Source organism: Apium graveolens, chromosome 10 (genome assembly GCF_009905375.1).
Source record: "Apium graveolens cultivar Ventura chromosome 10, ASM990537v1, whole genome shotgun sequence".
Classification (NCBI taxonomy): Eukaryota; Viridiplantae; Streptophyta; class Magnoliopsida; order Apiales; family Apiaceae; genus Apium; species Apium graveolens.
Window position 1 is genome coordinate 235,315,191 of NC_133656.1, and position 17,930 is coordinate 235,333,120.

At 39.1% G+C, this 17,930-nt stretch overlaps 2 protein-coding genes across 2 annotated transcripts; both read left to right on the forward strand.

The window, feature by feature from the left end:
* The first annotated feature begins 1,697 nt into the window (after positions 1 to 1,697).
* LOC141692073 (uncharacterized) lies at positions 1,698 to 2,378 on the forward strand. Its single transcript, XM_074496814.1, has one exon. The coding sequence runs from the start codon at positions 1,698 to 1,700 to the stop codon at positions 2,376 to 2,378; it is 681 nt and encodes a 226-aa protein (XP_074352915.1).
* Positions 2,379 to 10,894: 8,516 nt separating this feature from the next.
* LOC141693087 (protein FLX-like 4) lies at positions 10,895 to 16,802 on the forward strand. Its single transcript, XM_074498092.1, has 4 exons — positions 10,895 to 11,011; positions 14,728 to 15,317; positions 16,128 to 16,267; positions 16,374 to 16,802. Exons 2-4 carry the CDS (start codon positions 14,782 to 14,784, stop codon positions 16,580 to 16,582), a joined length of 885 nt encoding a protein of 294 aa, XP_074354193.1. The 5' UTR covers positions 10,895 to 11,011; positions 14,728 to 14,781; the 3' UTR covers positions 16,583 to 16,802.
* The last annotated feature ends 1,128 nt before the right edge of the window (positions 16,803 to 17,930 follow it).

A 17,930-nucleotide genomic window follows, 5' to 3' on the forward strand; every position in this document is an offset into this window, starting at 1 on the left:
TTCCCTTACAGGACTCCTAATTACCATCTAACTTGGAGACTTGTCCACCAAGTCTCTCAACAGAAGTCTAACACTAGACGCACCTCTATATAAAGTGCTCTACCCCTCAACCTAGAACTACGTTTTTGGCTTGATTCTCTACAATACAGAGATATGTGGGCATCTTGCAAGGACCGATAGTCCCGAACGCAAGAGCAGTTATTAAAATTCGAAGCTCGCTAGTGTTTATTCCACAACATTTGGCGCCATCTGTGGGAAGATTACAACAACCATGGTGAACACACGGAGCAGAAACAATAGTGGAACATACACTCATGTCCCATTGTGAATGATCGCATCAGTGGTGGAAGTACCACCGCACTCAATATATGCCTTCAACCAAGGAGGAATCCTGGTAGGGGCAACTGAGGCTCAGCCACAAGGGACGAATCCCCCGACTCCTCATGGGACGAATCCCCAATTTCAGCAGCTACATGCACCTGTGAACTCTCAATCGTTGGGTATGAATACGCGATGATTGTGACTACTAACCCCCCTTACAGGATGCCTCTATACCCCGAAGTTGGAGGAAGAGGACACTCTAACAGGAGTGAAGCACAAGGGCGGATGCCCCAATACATACGTGGGTTGGCTCATATTCTGTAGGATCAAGAATTCTCTGGACCTTATACCTATAGAGACTTCAAATCATCAGATGATGATGTTGCTCCGAGAAGGAAGCGTGCTGGCAAAGAGCCAATGACTAGTACTGACCAGCACCCCAAGATCACTCAAGGGACGAATCCTCAAGATGTCTAAGAGAGGATCAGGGCTCATGAAGCTGAGATCCAAAGGCTAAAGCGCAACCTGGAGACGCATCTGACTCCAAGATCCCCACTTGCTCCAAGACGAAGAGATCCTCCTCCAATTATAGACCTGGATGGTCCAATACCAAGAAGGGTTATTGCCCAAAGGGTTGATCCAAGTGATCTTATGCCCCTAGGAGATCCTGATGATCCAAACTCACCATTCACCAAAGAGATAATGAATACCCGCATGCACCTTAAGAAAGTTCAAGATGCCCACCATCAAAGCATACGATGGTACTGGCGACCCTGTTAATCATGTTTGGACGTTCTCTAACGCCCTGTTGTTACAGCCCGTGAATGACACTATTAAGTGTCGGGCCTACCTTCAAACCCCATCCTATATGGCTCAAAGGTGATATAACCGTCGATTAAGGACTTGAGCCAAACTTTAATCAAGCAGTTGATAAGTGGCAGAGTACACGAGAAGAGTTCGGCCTCTCTCATGGGCATAGTCCAAGGAGCAAAGGAATCCCTGAGAGAGTATCTGAATCGATTTACGACGGAGGCTTTAAAGGTCCATGATTTTGACGATAAGGTAGCTGTGATAGCCTACATCAAAAGATTAAATACGAGTTATTGAAGATGTCCCTGGCTAAGAGCCCTCCCGAAAGCATGTTGCAGCTCCATGATAGAGCCGTAAAGTATATCAAGGTGGAGGAGAGTATGAAGAAGACGACTGTGAATAATTAACCTACTGGAAGCAAGAAGCGGAAGACGGATTAGGAGTACGATGCCAAGGACAAGTATCCACGGATTGACAGAAGCTCCGACTCCTCCTCTTCTAATAAGAATCAGCAACCAAGGTTCACTGAATATGCGAGGTTGAATGCTCCAAGGATCCAAATTCTTATGGAAATTGAGAAAGACAAAGATTTCAAATGGCCGAAGCCACTAAGGGGAGACCCCAAGAAAAGAGACAAAAGTCGATATTGCAGGTTTTACAAAGATGTTGGTCACGATATTGACGATTGTAGGCAACTCAAGGATGAGATTGAGTATCTGATTCGAAGGGGAAAGTTCGGACGTTTCACCAAGGGTGAAGAGGCCAGAGGCCAAAAGAGAGATAATGATCGAATAGACGACGATCGAAGAGGTAGCGACAGAGATCGCAAACCACAGCCCCGAGGGCCGGTAATTAATATGATCTTGGGAGGTCCTACAACAAATGGTACTACAAGGAACTCCCGAAAAGCTTATGTGAGAGAAGTAATGAGCATAATTGGAGAGCCATCTAAGTGTTCTAAGTCAGATATGACGCTTGAGTTAGGTGACCCAGACCTTGAAGGTTTGAAATTTCCTCAGGATGATCCTCTGGTTATCACTCTGATAATTGGAAATTGTCATGTTATAGGGGTCCTAATGGACAATGGGGCTTCCATGGATATTCTGTTTCATGACACATTTATAAGGATGGGCTATAAAGATTCTCAACTAACTCCATCTGATGCACCCATCTACGGATTTAACTACGTGGAATGCAAAGTCGAAGGAGCAATACAACTTCCCGTAACTATCGGGGAAGAGCCCTGAGAGGCCACACATATATTAAACTTTCAGGTTGTCAAGGCAACCTCTACTTACAATGCTATCATGGGTAGAACATGGATCCATGCTTTTAAGGTTGTGCCATCAACCTAACACATGGTACTGAAGTTCCCAACTAGGAATGGTTTTGGAAAAGCGAAAGAAGTTGCTATATTACAGCACTTAGGCCTGATGGAACCGTGGGGCAAGTCATCCCCATAAAAGATATAGATATCCGAGAGAATGACGAACTGCGAGGGAAGTAAGCCGAGGACTTGGTCCCAATTCCCCTAGACCCCTTAGACCTAGAGAAGGTCACGTATATTGGGGAATCTCTGTAAAAGCCCATGAAGGGCCGAATGACAACTTTCTTACAAGAGAACGGTGATGTGTTTGCTTGGACAACAACTGATATGCTTGGGATTGACCCGAACCTTATAACTCATAGATTGAACGTTGACTCGACCCGAAGGGTTGTGAAGCAGAATAAGAGGACTTATGCCCCTGATAGACTGGAAGCCATTAAGTAGGAGGTCGAGAAGCTTTTAGAAGCTGGATTCATTGAGAAAGTGCAATTCCCTGAATGGTTGGCCAACCCCGTAATGGTTAAGAAGACCAATGGGAAGTGGGGGATGTGCATTGACTTCACTGACTTGAATGATGCTTGTCCCAATGACTGTTACCCCTTACCAAGGATTGATACCCTGATCGATGTCACTGCTGGACATGAGATGCTAAGCTTTATGGATGGCTTCAGTGGTTACAATCAAATTAGAATGCATAAGGATGACACCCCCAAGGTATCTTTCATAACTGACTTTGGTGTATTTTGTTATCTTGTTATGGCTTTTGGACTTAAAAATGCAGAAGCTACTTGCCATAGATTGGTAAACCATGATTTTTGCCCATCTAATTGGGAAGACCATGGAGGTCTATGTCGATGACATGTTAGTCAAAAGCCTAAGCAAGTCCGATCATATTAGTCACCTCAGAGAGGCATTTGAAGTGCTGAGGCACCAAAAGATGATGTTAAACCCATCCAAATGTGCTTTTGGCGTTGAATCTGGAAAATTTTTAGGTCACATGGTCTCTAAGAGGATAATAGAGGCCAAACCCGACAAGATTAAAGCCATCCTAGACATGGAGCCTCCATGCTACATCAAGTACGTTCAGAAACCGACAAGAAGAATCGCAGCTCTGGGGAGGTTCATCTCCAAGTATGGAGACAAATGTCTGCCCTTTTTTAAAACCCGTAAGAAGGTGAAGGACTTTGAATGGACAGCTGAAATCCAAGAGGCCTTTAAACAACTAAAGAAGTACATGATTGAAGTTCCGTTTCTGGCCAAACCAAGTCCGGAGGACACCCTTTACTTGTACCTCGCGATATTTGAACAAACAGTGAGTGCGGTTCTCGTGAAGGAAGAGCAGAAGCTCCAGAAGCCTGTATACTATGTAAGCAAGGTACTCCGTGGAGCAGAGTTGAATTACTCCACTACGGAGAAGTTCGCGTTCGCTCTCATCACAACCTCGAGGAAGTTGAGACCATACTTCTAGGCTCACAAGATCGAAGTCCTGGCGGACCAACCCTCGAGGAACATTCTTCATAGCCCAAAGGCCAGTGGAAGGCTCATCAAGTAAAAAATTGAGTTATGAGAATTTGATATCAAGTACAAGCCTCGAACGACCATTAAGGCTCAGGCCTTAACAGACTTTGTGGTCGAATGCACCATTAACGACCAAGAAGTCGGGGGGCAAAAGATAATAACCCAGAAGGAGGAAAGAAGGACAAGGATAAAGGCACAACCCTGAAAGAGTATTGGATCCTCCATTTTGATGGAGCGTCCAAAATAAAATCTAGTGGAGCATGCCTAGTCTTGCAAAGCCCTGATAGGTTTATGATTGAGTATGCTTTGAAGTTGGATTTCCCAACCACGAACAACGAAGCAGAATATGAAGCATTGATAGCGAGTTTAGGCTTGGCTAGAGTCGTGATGGCCAAAAACTTGAAGGTATGTGGAGACTAAAGGCTTGTAGTTGTTCAAGTTAATGGAGAGTCTGAGGCCAAGGATGATACTATGACCAAGTACTTAAGAGTCGTAAAGGGAATACTGACTCAGTTCGATGAATGGTACGCAGAACATGTTCCGAGAGAGGAGAATACTACGACGGATGCCCTATCTCAGTTCGCCTCGTCTGAAATCGAGAACTATCCGAGAAATATCTACTTCCAGGTTTTGAAGACCCCTACTGTTCATGTCATAAATGTGATAGCACCGATCGGTGTAACAAGCTGCTGGATAGACCCAATCAAGACCCACTTGGAGACAGGTTGGCTCCCCGATGATGCCCAGGAGGCACACAAGCTGTCGGTCAGAGCATTGAGATATCCATTTATTAAAGACCTTCTTTACAAAAGGTCCTTTGTTATTCCGTACCTGAAGTGCTTGACACCTCTTGAAGTAGAGGAGACACTTAAAGAAGCCCATGAAGGGATTTGTGAACAACACTTGGGGGGCAGGGCCCTTACTCACAAGATAACTTGGTTGAGATTTTATTGGCCAACTATGCTAGCCGATGTTAAGGCTTATGTGAAGAAATGTGACAGGTGCCAGAGGCACGCTCCAATAGTATGACAACCCCCAAAGAGGTTTACATCTATCAGCACACCAATCCCTTTTGCAATATGGGGAATGCACGTACTTGGACTGTTTCCCGTAGCATCGGGACAGAGGAAGTTCATTGTGGTAGTTATAGACTACTTTACTAAGTGGATTGAGGCAAAAGCACTGGCCAAGATAACCACCAAACAAATTACCCAATTCTTCTGGGAGAATATGATATGCCAATTTGGGATCCCATGCATCCTCGTCACGGATAATGGGAGACAATTTGATAATGCGGAATTCAGAGAGTACTGTGATGATGATAACATAGAACTTTGCTTCACCTCGGTTGCTTACCCACAAGCAAACGGGCAGGCGGAAGTTGCCAACAGAATCATCCTTGATGGACTAAAGAAAAGGGTTGAACGCTCGAGAAACACTTGGACATATGAGTTACTGCCTATACTATGAGCATATTGTACCACCTGCAAAGTGACTACTGAAGCTACCCCGTTTATGCTGGCTTACGGATGCGAGGTCGTGGTGCCCCTCGAGATTACTCATGGATCCCCTAGGATCAAAACTTACGAGCCAGAGACCAATGAAGAAGGCATGAGGCTCGCTCTCGATCTCATTGACGAGGACAAAGATGAGGCCAGCGTTCGTACCTTTGACCGGGGTAATGATAAAAGTATATTTCGGGTATATTATGAATCGTATGAGAAATATGAATGATCTAGAAAGGATTTAACCCTCCTCATCACGGGTGTGAGCTATTGTGTGAGCTAGACTATGAAATGCGTGGCCACACTTAAATGTTGATTTGATATGATAGTCTACTCATTGATCAAGAAAACCTGGATTAAACATTGATGAGGATGACACATTACATATCTCTAGTTTAATCTATAATATGTGGTTAAAGGCATTATATTATATTGTACATTATTCACGAAAGTTTTAATCGATCACCGATTTAATTATTATTACTTGGTAGCAATGATGTATTACTACATGCCGCTCATTGTTTACGATTTTAAATTAGATTTAAAATTCGTTGCCAACGTAATAATAACCTATATAGTCACATACAAAGAATGCTTGAAGGATTATTTAATTTAAATTGGTTTTAAATTAAATTAAAGTAATTTGAATTATTTATAATATTAATTAAGTTTGACTTAATTAATTAGATAAATAATGATATTCGAATTTACTAATATTAATTATGAAATTTATTTGTTAAATAATTAAGTGAGACTTAATTATAATACAAATAGGAATTTCAAATTAATAATAACTCCTAATTAATTAAGAATTATAATTTGTTTTTCTGCTTTCTATATAATATCTTTTGTGGCTGATTTTGTATGCAAGACTTTTACTAAAACCCCAACCACCAAAAGAGAAGATGGAGAGAGCAAGAAGAAATGAGTTTGTGCTAGTACACATCCAATCCTTGAGTTCAAGCATTCGTGTGGATACCGATAGAGCGTAGATCGCGAGAGCAAGATGCGTGGTAATTGAACAATCTTTGGATCTCTATTAGTCAACCATTTTGTAAAACTTCTTAAGGTAAACAATTTGATCTACGAATTAACTATCTATTTTTCGCATGGATCCTGCGGTGGGTTTCGAAAATTCTGATTTTTCACGTTTTTAATTACTGTTTCCGTTGCGTTTATGTGCTCGAAACCCTTCATATTGAAGTTCAACAACTTCCACAAAATACGGTCCAGAAGGGCCAAGAAGCTCTAGACATTGAGGTTACGGCCGACCACGGCCTCAAGGGCTTGGTCTCTATGGCCGACCAAGAGTCTTTGAGGCCGACTCCTCCACATGGAGGGGTCAGGTCGACTAGGACGTCCTCGAATGAACGTCTACAGACGTCCGGAACTAATAGGGATGCCCCCCAAGTGAAGGTTCCAAGAAAATCATGAACTAGAGCCAAGAGATGCTCCTGGTGAAGACAAGAAATTCCACGGAAACAAGTTTCGTAAAGAATAGAACGTTCACAAGAACAAGTTTCATGAAGAGTAAGACGCTCACGGAGGTGAGATTCTGGCCTATCAAGAGTCAGTGACGCCTAGTCATCCACAAGGAAGGATTAGGCCGACTAGAACCCTCACGGAGGGAAATAATTTTCGTGAAGAGTAGAACGTTCACGAGAACAAGTACATAACGCTCACTAGAAAAAGGGCAGAACGTCCACCAAAAAGAGCAGGATTGGTCGACCAGGCCACATGAAGGCCTCATAGCCGACCAGGAACCCCTGTAGGGTTGATCCAGATCCTCCTGAAGGTTTTTCGTTGGAACTCCTCTGAAATTCCTTGAAAATTCTTGAAAAATTAGGCACCCAACGAGAACAAGTTTCGTGAAGACTAGAACGTCCACGAGAACAAGTTTCGTGAAGGCTAAAGAGTCCATGAGAACAAATTTTGTGAAGACTAGGACGTACACGAAAACAAGTTTCATGAAGAATAGAACATTCACTAGAAAACGATCAAAAAAGCCTGGATGAGGCTAAACACAAGTCGTAAGTCTAAACTGAGAATTAATTACACTAATCACCACGATTATCAGAGCTTACAAATATTAAGATAAGATTAGCTTTTCAGCTGAACTCAAGATTACGAGAACAAAACGTTCCCCTCCCGACGGATCAGACTACCCTGCAGGAGGCTCCCAAGGTCCATTAAGACCGCTCCCGACCAACCAACAATTGGAGGGCATATGGCCGACCATAAGCCTCCGTAACAGAACCAAGACGAACACAATTTGCTTTCGTAGTGGCCCTGGCCGACCAACCAACAATTGGAGGGCATATGGCCGACCATGAGCCTCCCTAACAGAGCCAAGACGACCACAATTTTCCTCCGTAGTACTCTCGGCCGACCAGCCCACAAATTGAGGCCTCTTGGCCAACTAGGAGCCTCCGTAACAGAGTCAAGACGACCATAACTTGCTTCCGTAGTGCTCCCGACCGACTAGCCCACAAATTGGGGCCTTTTGGCCAACCAAGAGCCTCCGTAGCAGAGCCAAGAGGGCCACAATTAGTCTCTGTAGTGCTCTCGGCCGACCATCCCACAAGTTGAGGCATTTTGGCCAACCAGGAGCCTCCGTAGCAGAGCCAAGACGGCCACAATTTGCCTCCGTAGTGCTCCCGGCCGACCAGCCAACATATTGAGGCCTTTTGGCCAACCAGGAGCCTCCGTAGCAGAGCTAAGACGACCACAATTTTCCTCCAGAGTGCTCCCGGCCAACCAGCCAACAAATTGAGGCCTTTTGGCCAATCAGGAGCCTCCGTAGCAGAGCCAAGACGACCACAATTTGCCTCTGTAGTGCTCCTGGCCGACCCACCAATAAATTGAGGCCTCCCGGCCAACCAGGAGACTTCGTAGCAAAGCCAAGACGGTCACAATTTTCCTCTGTAGTTCTCCCAGCCGATTATACCAGAAATTGGGGCTTTTTGACCAACCAGGCGCCTCCGTAGAAGAGGCAAGACGACCACAATTTGCCTCCGTAGTGGCCCTGGCCGACCAACCAACAAATTGAGGCCTTTTGGCCGACCAGAAGCTCCTATAGGAGAGCTCTGAGGCCTTCAAAAGTTGCTCTGGAGGCCTTCTTGAGAGGTCCTTTGAAAATTTCTTAGAAAGGATAACTCCAAGTTTCGTGAAGACTAGAACGTCTACGAGAACGAGTTTGCTGAAGTATAGAACATCCTACCAAAGAGGTTTGGACAAGTTCAGTGAATTATAAGACTTCCTATAAGAACAAGTTCAATAGGACACATAACGTTTAGCAAGAACGAGTACAGAACGTCCACTAGGATGAGTACAGAACGTTTACTGAAACAGCTGTAGCAGAGCAATGAGGAACTCAAAAGCAACCACGAGATTAATTCCATGGACAACTAAGAGCAAGAAGGGCATGACAAGATATGTGGAAGACTTGAACTCTGAGTGGGAGATTAAAAAAAAAATTGGAGCACGGAGCAGGAGGACCTGCTCCAGGCCGACCAACCCACATTCAATGGCATGTGGCCGGCAGAAGGTTCTGCTCGACCCCGGTGACCCCCCTTCGAAAATTTGAAATTTTTTTGAAAAAAATGAAAAAAAATCAGAAATTTTGAAATTTTTGAATTTTCAGGATTTTTAGATTAAGCCCAGATTAGGGCCGATTAATGAAAATTAGCCCAGATTAGGGTCGATAAGTGTATGTTAAGTGTAATTAGCCCGAATTGGGGAGAATTAGTGATTCGTATGATGAAATTAGCCCATATTAGGGTCGTTTAACCTGTTCGCTCTTATAATTAGTGTGAATTAGGGATAATTAGTGTCTTATGCATGTTGATTAGTCCTGATTAGCCCCGTTTAGGGCAGATTAGCCTCGATTAAGGCCAATTAGTGCATTCTAGCTTAAAATTAGGTCTTATAAGCCTAATTAACAACTTGTACATGGAAATTATCCCAGATTAGGGCCGATTAGCCCCGATTAGGGCCAGTTAGCAGCTTTCACCCTATAATTAACCTTGACGAAGGTTAAAGGGTGATAAATGCTCGCTTTTTAGTCCCGATTAGGACCGTTTAGTGTTAAACACTATCCAAATAGCATGTGCAAAGGACTTAAGTGTGTATACTCGCACTAGCAAGTCGTTGTAAATGTGTAGGTTGCTCCACACTTTACGATAAAATGACGATACCCCTGAAGGGCCGACACCAATGAAGGGACGATACCCATGAAGGGCCGACACCCATGAAGGGCCGATACCTGAGAAGGGCCGAAAGTACCCCGAGTCGCGATTAAACCATTACAACTTCCACAAAAACTCGAGCAGTATTCACGGAAGTTGGGGGCAAACGATATGGATAGAAAATTTATCCTAAAGACACATTAAATGTCGTATTAATTACACTTGGGCTTCTTGTCTGGAGTCCAGTACATATATTGGCTAAATAATTATATTTTCTATTAAACTTGTGTAAATGATTGATAACTGAAGTTTAAGGATGATGATGGAGGCACCACTAACGGCTGCTTTGTGGCGGTGGTGACAAATTGTTTCCAACGAAATGCCGAGAGATCGAGGGAGAGATTGAAATATTTATTATGGTGTGTGTTTAATGCATGTACGGTATTTAAAATGTGTGTGGTCAACGTGTGTGTATTATTCTGCATGTATTATATGGTATGTCTAATATAACGTATGTGTGTTTATAATGATTGTATTTATATATATATATCGGTGATGGACGTATCTATTTGTCATGAAAAAATGTACTAATATAAAGTTTAATTAATTAAAAGACATTAATAACTTAATCACTTACTTTAAAGATGTCAGACTGTAAAATATATAATGACATTATTTGAATAAATCAATTACATATGCACATCAATAATAATTTTCCTAATATTTATATAACTTCACTTTTATACTTGAGATCATGTATGATATAAATTTCTATGCACCATGTGTAATCTAGATTATTTCAAATTTTCCTTAATACAAGATTTAATCGAACCACAAATTTAATTGAACAAACCAGCACATCTAATTTTTCAAAAAATGTATTATTTCATGCATACTACCCATTATATAATTACATAATTTAATTTTAATTTAATATTTCCACTGTATAGTTAAATAATTTAATTTGTGATTTACGTTTATATTATAATTTTCAGATTAATAATATTTATATAACTTCACATTTATACTTGAGGACAAGTATATGATCTAGGTTCATGTTCTCAAATAAAAAATGTGGTCTAAATTCTCGTGAATAATTGTCATATAATTTAATCCATATAAGATGATGTATAATCGAACTTGTAAATTATAATTCATAATTTTCAAATTATTTACGAAAAATAAATATTAAAATGTCGAAATAATGTTTTACAATTATATCCCGTGGCTCAATTACAAAACCCTTTTGTGCAGCGGGAGACAAGCACTGCTACAATTTCTCTTTCAATTCTGGTCTGGGGAGCTCCACTCGTGCATCTTTGTCGCTCCTGGTTTCAATCCAGGTGAAAACACACACGCCCACAAGTTATGTTTGTATCTATAAATGTTACTCTCTGTGTGTACTCTGCGATCGATTATAATTCATTTTTATTTCTTTGATAAATGTTTCTTATGTACTTTCTTTGCTTTCGTTGAATGTTAAAATTAGGCATTATACATGTGCTTATATCTCTCTGTGTTGTGACTTGTGTGTGTGTGTGAGAGAGAGAGAGAGAACATGTGTTTCCAATTGAATCACACACACTGACACACACACACACGTAGAGAGAGAGAGAGAGAGAGAGAGAGAGAGAGAGAGAACATGTGTTTCCAATTGAATCACACACACTGACACACACACACACGGAGAGAGAGAGAGAGAGAGAGAGAGAGAGAGAGAGAGAGAGAGAGAGAACATGTGTTTCCAATTGAATCACACTTCCAATTGAATCACACACACACAGAGAGATAGATAGAGAGAGAGAGAGATAGAGATAGAGAGAGAGAGAGAGAACTGGTGTTTCCAATTGAATCACACACACACACACACAGAGAGAGAGAACTTGTGTTTTCAATTGAGAGAGAGAGAGAGAGAGAACTTGTGTTTTCAATTGAATCAAAGCTGAGGTACCGTTTATACTGCCAATTTTTGTTTATTATTTTGATCATTTGCCAAATTGGAAATGTAAAATGCTTTTATCTGAATTTGCTAGGAAATTAAGCATTTATGTAATATATGCATGTAGTTTGATGCATTTTTGGTATATTTGGATTGATGTACAGCTTTATATCACATTTTACGTATGTGTTGATAAACTCATGCCTTGCTTTAGATAGAGCAATTCGATTTCCGTACTGTTGTTATTGTTTATATTGTAATTTACGGTGATCATCATAGAAAAAGAAACAAATGATACTTCCAAAAGTATTTATACAAACATGACTACTTTATGAAAACATTTTCTTTAAAATTATTACATATATTTATCTTTAGGGTTTTAAGGGCCCTAAGTACGTACTCATGTAGCTTAGATAACATACAAATCATTTAATTGTATCAATCTTAAAAGTTATAACTTTTGACCCCCGCTAGTTTTAGCTACTAACTCCACCTCAGATTGTCTTGATTAGTTTTTTTTATCATATGTCTAGACCCTTTTTTCATATATTTTGAACTACAGGAGATTCCCAAATGGACAAAGATTAATTGTACATTGTACATATATCTGAATGTTTGATAGTGAGATACTGGGATGGTGATTTCTAGTTTGATAGCATTAATCTCTTAATTTATTTCCGTTGTAAAGTTGAGTTGGTGCTCATTTTCTTGCAAAACTTTATTCGTCCCGGGGTTGGCAGGGGTGTTGATGACCAACATTTTAGGCAACAAAAGCTCAAACTTTAGGTCTCACAGCCAGTCAGAAACTTACAAATAATTCTATTAATCAACCAAACTAACTAACAACCTATCAGAAATTATACATTAACTTAATTTGGTTATTTGTGTTGCAACAGCAACCCAAACCCAAATATATTTACCAAAGTGTCATTAATAAAAACAAAATCCTGGAACTGAAATCAACCGGCAACGGGAAATGAGAGATAAAGAAGAATTCCTGTGTAGCAAAAACAACTTTTTGAAGTTGTTAACTAGGATATGTGGAAATTATAAAAAGAAACCTGAGAGTGACAAGGCTATCGCTGACTTATTTACCCTTTAATCAGTATGCAATACTTCTTGATTTTCTTTAACTGGAGTTAAATGGGAGGACTTGGGTGCTGAATGGCTTAACTACCGTTTACTTTCTTTATATCGAAGACTTTTTTGGACAATTAGGTGTGGGCCCTTGGAACCAAATACTTCTAAGTCGATTTCCGTACTTTGTGAATTTGTTGTTATTGTCTTCATTGGCAAATTTACGTGGCGCGGGTGGGGTAACTAGACCCAATAGTTTTTTTAATACTACTTGCATATAATGTATACCATATTTGAGTGTTAATAAAGGGAATATATGGACAGAGGCTAAAACTTCTATTTTTTACACATGACTATCAATCCTCTCGTCGAGAAGATCCTCCTTTTGCGTCTGAAGCTGGACAATGATTATTCATTATAATAGATTTATATGTTTCCTTAATTTTGTCTAAGGATCAGAAACAAGCCACAAGACATGAAACTTTTTAGTTTCTACTGGTTCTAATATATTCATCATAAAGAAAAACAAATGACCAGTAACACTTTGAAAACGTATTTATACAAGATCTAGTAAATATTCCAAAAAACACGATTACTTTTTATGAAAACATTTAGTATGAAAATTTTACAAATACCCCAAGCACGTACTTGTGTAACACTAAGCCTAAAAAAGGCAAAAAATTTATGAGTATAAGTAATTCACTGCATACTAATGTTTTATTGAATCCTTTTCTGAAAGCTGATGACTAGCTCAGTACCATTAAACACAGAATCTTACATGATCAAGGAAATAAAAAATAATTAATCTCTAATGATTAAATTACTATAAAGGAAAGGCAGTATTTAAGGAAAAGTCTTTCCGAGGCAGAGTGGTCTCCCGGGGCCTTAAAAGCGAGACACATATAAAGCATTCACCTTGTGCCAAGACCTACAGCTACAATTGGTCAAGATTTATGCACTCTTTGATTGTTCATACATCTTATTTGTTAATTTAACGTGCACACAGACAGTTAGATTTCTAGGTAATGACTGTAATTTTAGTGCTCATTTTCTTTCAAGGCATATACGACGTGAACAGTTAGCTGATAATTCATCAGGGTTCTAAAATTAACTTTGTTTGGGATTTGATGACCGAGAAAAAGGCAAGAAATATTCAAAACCTGAATCTCACATCCAGTCAGCAATTTGCATGTCATAGTATTTTTTAAAATTTAAACTAACCATCAACCTATTGGAAATTATACATTATTTAATTTGGCTATTTGTGTTGCAACGGAAACCCAAATCCGAATTAAACTACAAAGTGTCATTCATACATACAAAACTCTGATACCAATAGCAACCAACAACTTGGGAGAACAATACCCGTGTAACAGTGACAACTTTTTGAAGTCCGTTGAGTAGGAGATGTGGAAATTATGATAAGAAACCTGAGGTTAACAATACTATTTATATTAATATATTTATTCACCCTATCATTTGTATGCCATATTTATTGATTTTCTCTCATTAGAACTAAATGGGGGAACTGGCGTCAAATATAATATCAAAAACAAATAAAAGAAGTTCTAGATTTCCGGAATACCTATAATTGCTGGTTGGTGATGCACGTAACCAGTGGTTGCTGACTTTCTGTAGTTGCATTCCAAAGCATAATGCTTTCTAATGTTACTATTTTAAGTGAGAGATTTCGTGTGCCTCTCTACTTGATTGCAGGACAGGCCATTGGGCATCTTGATGATTTCAATATTGATGTGTCATCCATTTATATGTGTAATTTGGGGGAAGGGGGCGAGAAACTAGTGTGTAAAATGTGCAGTAGTGGACCACAGATTCCCCTTTAGCTAATGTGTAATAGGTCTACTATTTGATAGTCGGCACAACTTTCCTGAATATGTGATATGCATGTGCAATATAGAATTACTATACTCTAATAGTAATTATATTTGTTTTATGATTTTATCCATTTGAAGTTGTGTGCTAAAGTACTTAAATACTTTCTATTATATTTTATTTATATCTATAACTCTTTTGGACAAATAGGCGTGGACCCTCAGAACCTTATACTTGTGAGTACTTGTCTCTTTCAAGCAACAAATGGCAGCAAGAGGACATTTACCACCAGGTTATGGTGGACGTTCTGAGCAAGCTCCAGGGATGATGCGTCATGGTCCATTATCTTCTGCAAACCGGACTTTGGGAACCCTTCCTCCTGAACTTGTTGATAATACACTGGCAGTTCAGGAAGCTGAAATAGAAAGGCTTTCCGGGGACAATCATAGACTAGCTTCTACTCATGTAACCTTGAGACATGATCTTGTTGCTTCTCAGCAGGACATACAAAGTCTAAGAGCACAAATAAGAAGTACCCAGACAGAAGCCGATATCCAAATTCGGGTGTTGTTTGAAAAAATTGCAAAAATGGAAGCTGAGAGATCTGCTGGTGAAAGTATAGAGAATGACCTGAAGCAGGCTCATATTGAGGCACAGGGCGTTTTAAAAACTAATCAAGAGTTGAGCGTTAAAATTCAGCAAGCCAGCCAAGAATTGGAAATAGCTCGTGTTGATATTAAAAGGCTCCCAGAATTGCATTCTGAACTAGAAAGTATGAAGAACGAACACCAAAGGTTACGGTAAGTGAATACTCATCTTCTTGTATCATTGAAAATAGTTCTTTTGTATCAGAGTGTTCATTTGATAAGGTTAAATGGCAATAGCTGTAATGAATGAACATCCAGTATATGTGTTTGGTGCGGGTGCGGCCTATAATCATATTAAATAAATATTTTGTAAAGATCCAACCGTACGGATATAAAGATTAGGTCAAAAATATTGTTTTAGAACAATTTTTGTGCAAATCTAAGTTGTATAGTATTGTTTTTATGACGATATTATTTTCTTATATAAAATAAACGGTAGAGATTGATCGTTTATTTTTTGTTTAAAAGTGATTGATCAAATTACTAAATCATTTGGAAATTTGCATATCTATTAATTTTTACTTGATATTTATATCTGTACGGTTGGATTTTTATTTAAATGTCTAAATATTGTGAATTTGAGGCGCACTAATAAAAAACTTTTCTGTAATGACCTTTAGATTAATTTTTTTTACACAGACATACACACACACATATATATTTTAAATCTATAGAAAAAACAAAATAATAAACAAATACTAGAGCTTACACTGGCTAATATTGATTTTTATCAAGTTAGAGTACAAGAGTGGGGGGGGGGGCTTGAGCCTTCAGCAGTAGGCAATCCCTGAATCCTATACTATCAATGTTTAGCCATTTATCTAGTGATAGTTGTGTATAGATTCTTCTTTTGTTTCTTTGGATGCAATAATGTGCCATTCAGCAGAACTGTCTATAGCAAATATTATTTCCTGCTCAAACATGCTTCCCTAAAATTTTTTCATTTGTATTCTGGTTACGAAGCACTACATTTGAGTATGAAAAAGGTTGGAATAATGAGAAAGTAGTGAAAATGAAAATGATGGAAAAGGATCTGGTTGCCATGTCAAGAGAACGGGAGAGTTTGCGTGAACAGGTGGCAAATGCTGAGAGAAGGGCAAGGGGTATGGTTTTCTGTTTGTTTTGATTTGCACTTGTATTAGTTTATTATACAACTGCTGGCATCATTGTAATTCTCACTCAACAATTTTCTTATTGATGTATGTGCAGTGCCAAACCCTTATGGTGCTCCTTACATGCATAATGCTGGTGGTTATGTTGACAATTACAGCAGATCCATGCAGACGAGCCTTGGCGTTTCAGGTGAGATTATGAGGCCTTATGGAGGTAGCAATGCTACAGCTACCAATAATGTTGGAGGGACTGCTTTCCCTGGTTCAGCTGTTGGAGCGTATAATCACCCACATGGTCTGAGGTGAAAGGTTGACAATGCATCTTATGCAAGTAGTAGTAATCACCTGGATACTCTGTTCTTGAAAGTATAGTAGTTTTGGTAGCTTTACTCCCTTTCTAAGACAACTCTTGAGGGAGATATACTGTCTAAAGCTACTAATATTTCATCTGACCCCTTCAGTAGGGGGATTCTACAACTGTTATATTTGGGTGACGTAAATACATGAGAACTGAGAAGTTGATGATTGTGGATGCCTTGCTATAATCTTCTTAGATAAGATGAATATCTTATGTCTTGAGCCCAATAGGATAATAAGAGTTTTAATGGATTGACATTCCATGTAGGTCTTAATTATTTAATATTGTTAGTGCATTCAAATAAATTAATAATAATAATTTAAATATACACTGTAGCTTGACTTTCTGGCAGGCACTTTCAATTACTTTGATCACACAAGTAGAAATATTAGTTTATTATTTTTTTTTAAATTATAATATTAATTATATAATTTTTAACTTTTTTAATTCAAATAATGATTTTCTTTAAATAAGATAATTTGAACTACGTGGTCAAAGCGCTTGAGGACTTGTGTGTCAAAAAGTCAAGCTATTGTTATTTTGGAACATATGGAGTATATATATTGATGAAGGCTTAATAAGGAACAGCTGAATCAAAACTCCGGATGTATAGCTCAGGAACATATTGCAAGATTTCCTTTTATCTTATTACTCGTTTGGAAAACTGGATTTTATTTAAAATTTTAAATTTGATCAAATAAATTGTTTGTGAATTTGAATTTGGATTTCATTTGAAATCCGGAACATTCAAATATTACTATAAACACGAGAATTTGAAATAGCAATTTAAATCATGTCATTTGAAATGAAATATAGGTTTTCAAACACCCTCTTATGGTTTTTAAAACTGCAAGATCTCCTTTAGGTTGTAATTGTGTACGTTATATGATTGTACTTAGTTGTAACATGTTTGAAAGCTAGCAAGTGAAGGCTTTTGAGAGTTAACCTTTCATATATGTTTGTATACTTTAAGAACAAGAAGATTTTATGAAGCATTGCAGACATAGGTTTAGAAAGAAAAGGTTGTAACTGGGAATTGTGAGTGAACAAGAGACTGAGAAAACTCTGGTCAAAGGAACTGTGAAAGACGATGAAATGGAAAAGAACCATAAGAACTAGAATTCTATCGATTTGGTGATACGATTATTAGAATTAGGTGTCATGTTTACAAACACAAACTATTCTGGTTATTGCCGATGTGAATCAAATATTTAGAGCTACAGGTTTAGACCCTTGCCTGTTAGAAAATGTCCGCGAAACAATGCTAGGAAACGTTCTCAGAAACGGAAGCGATTC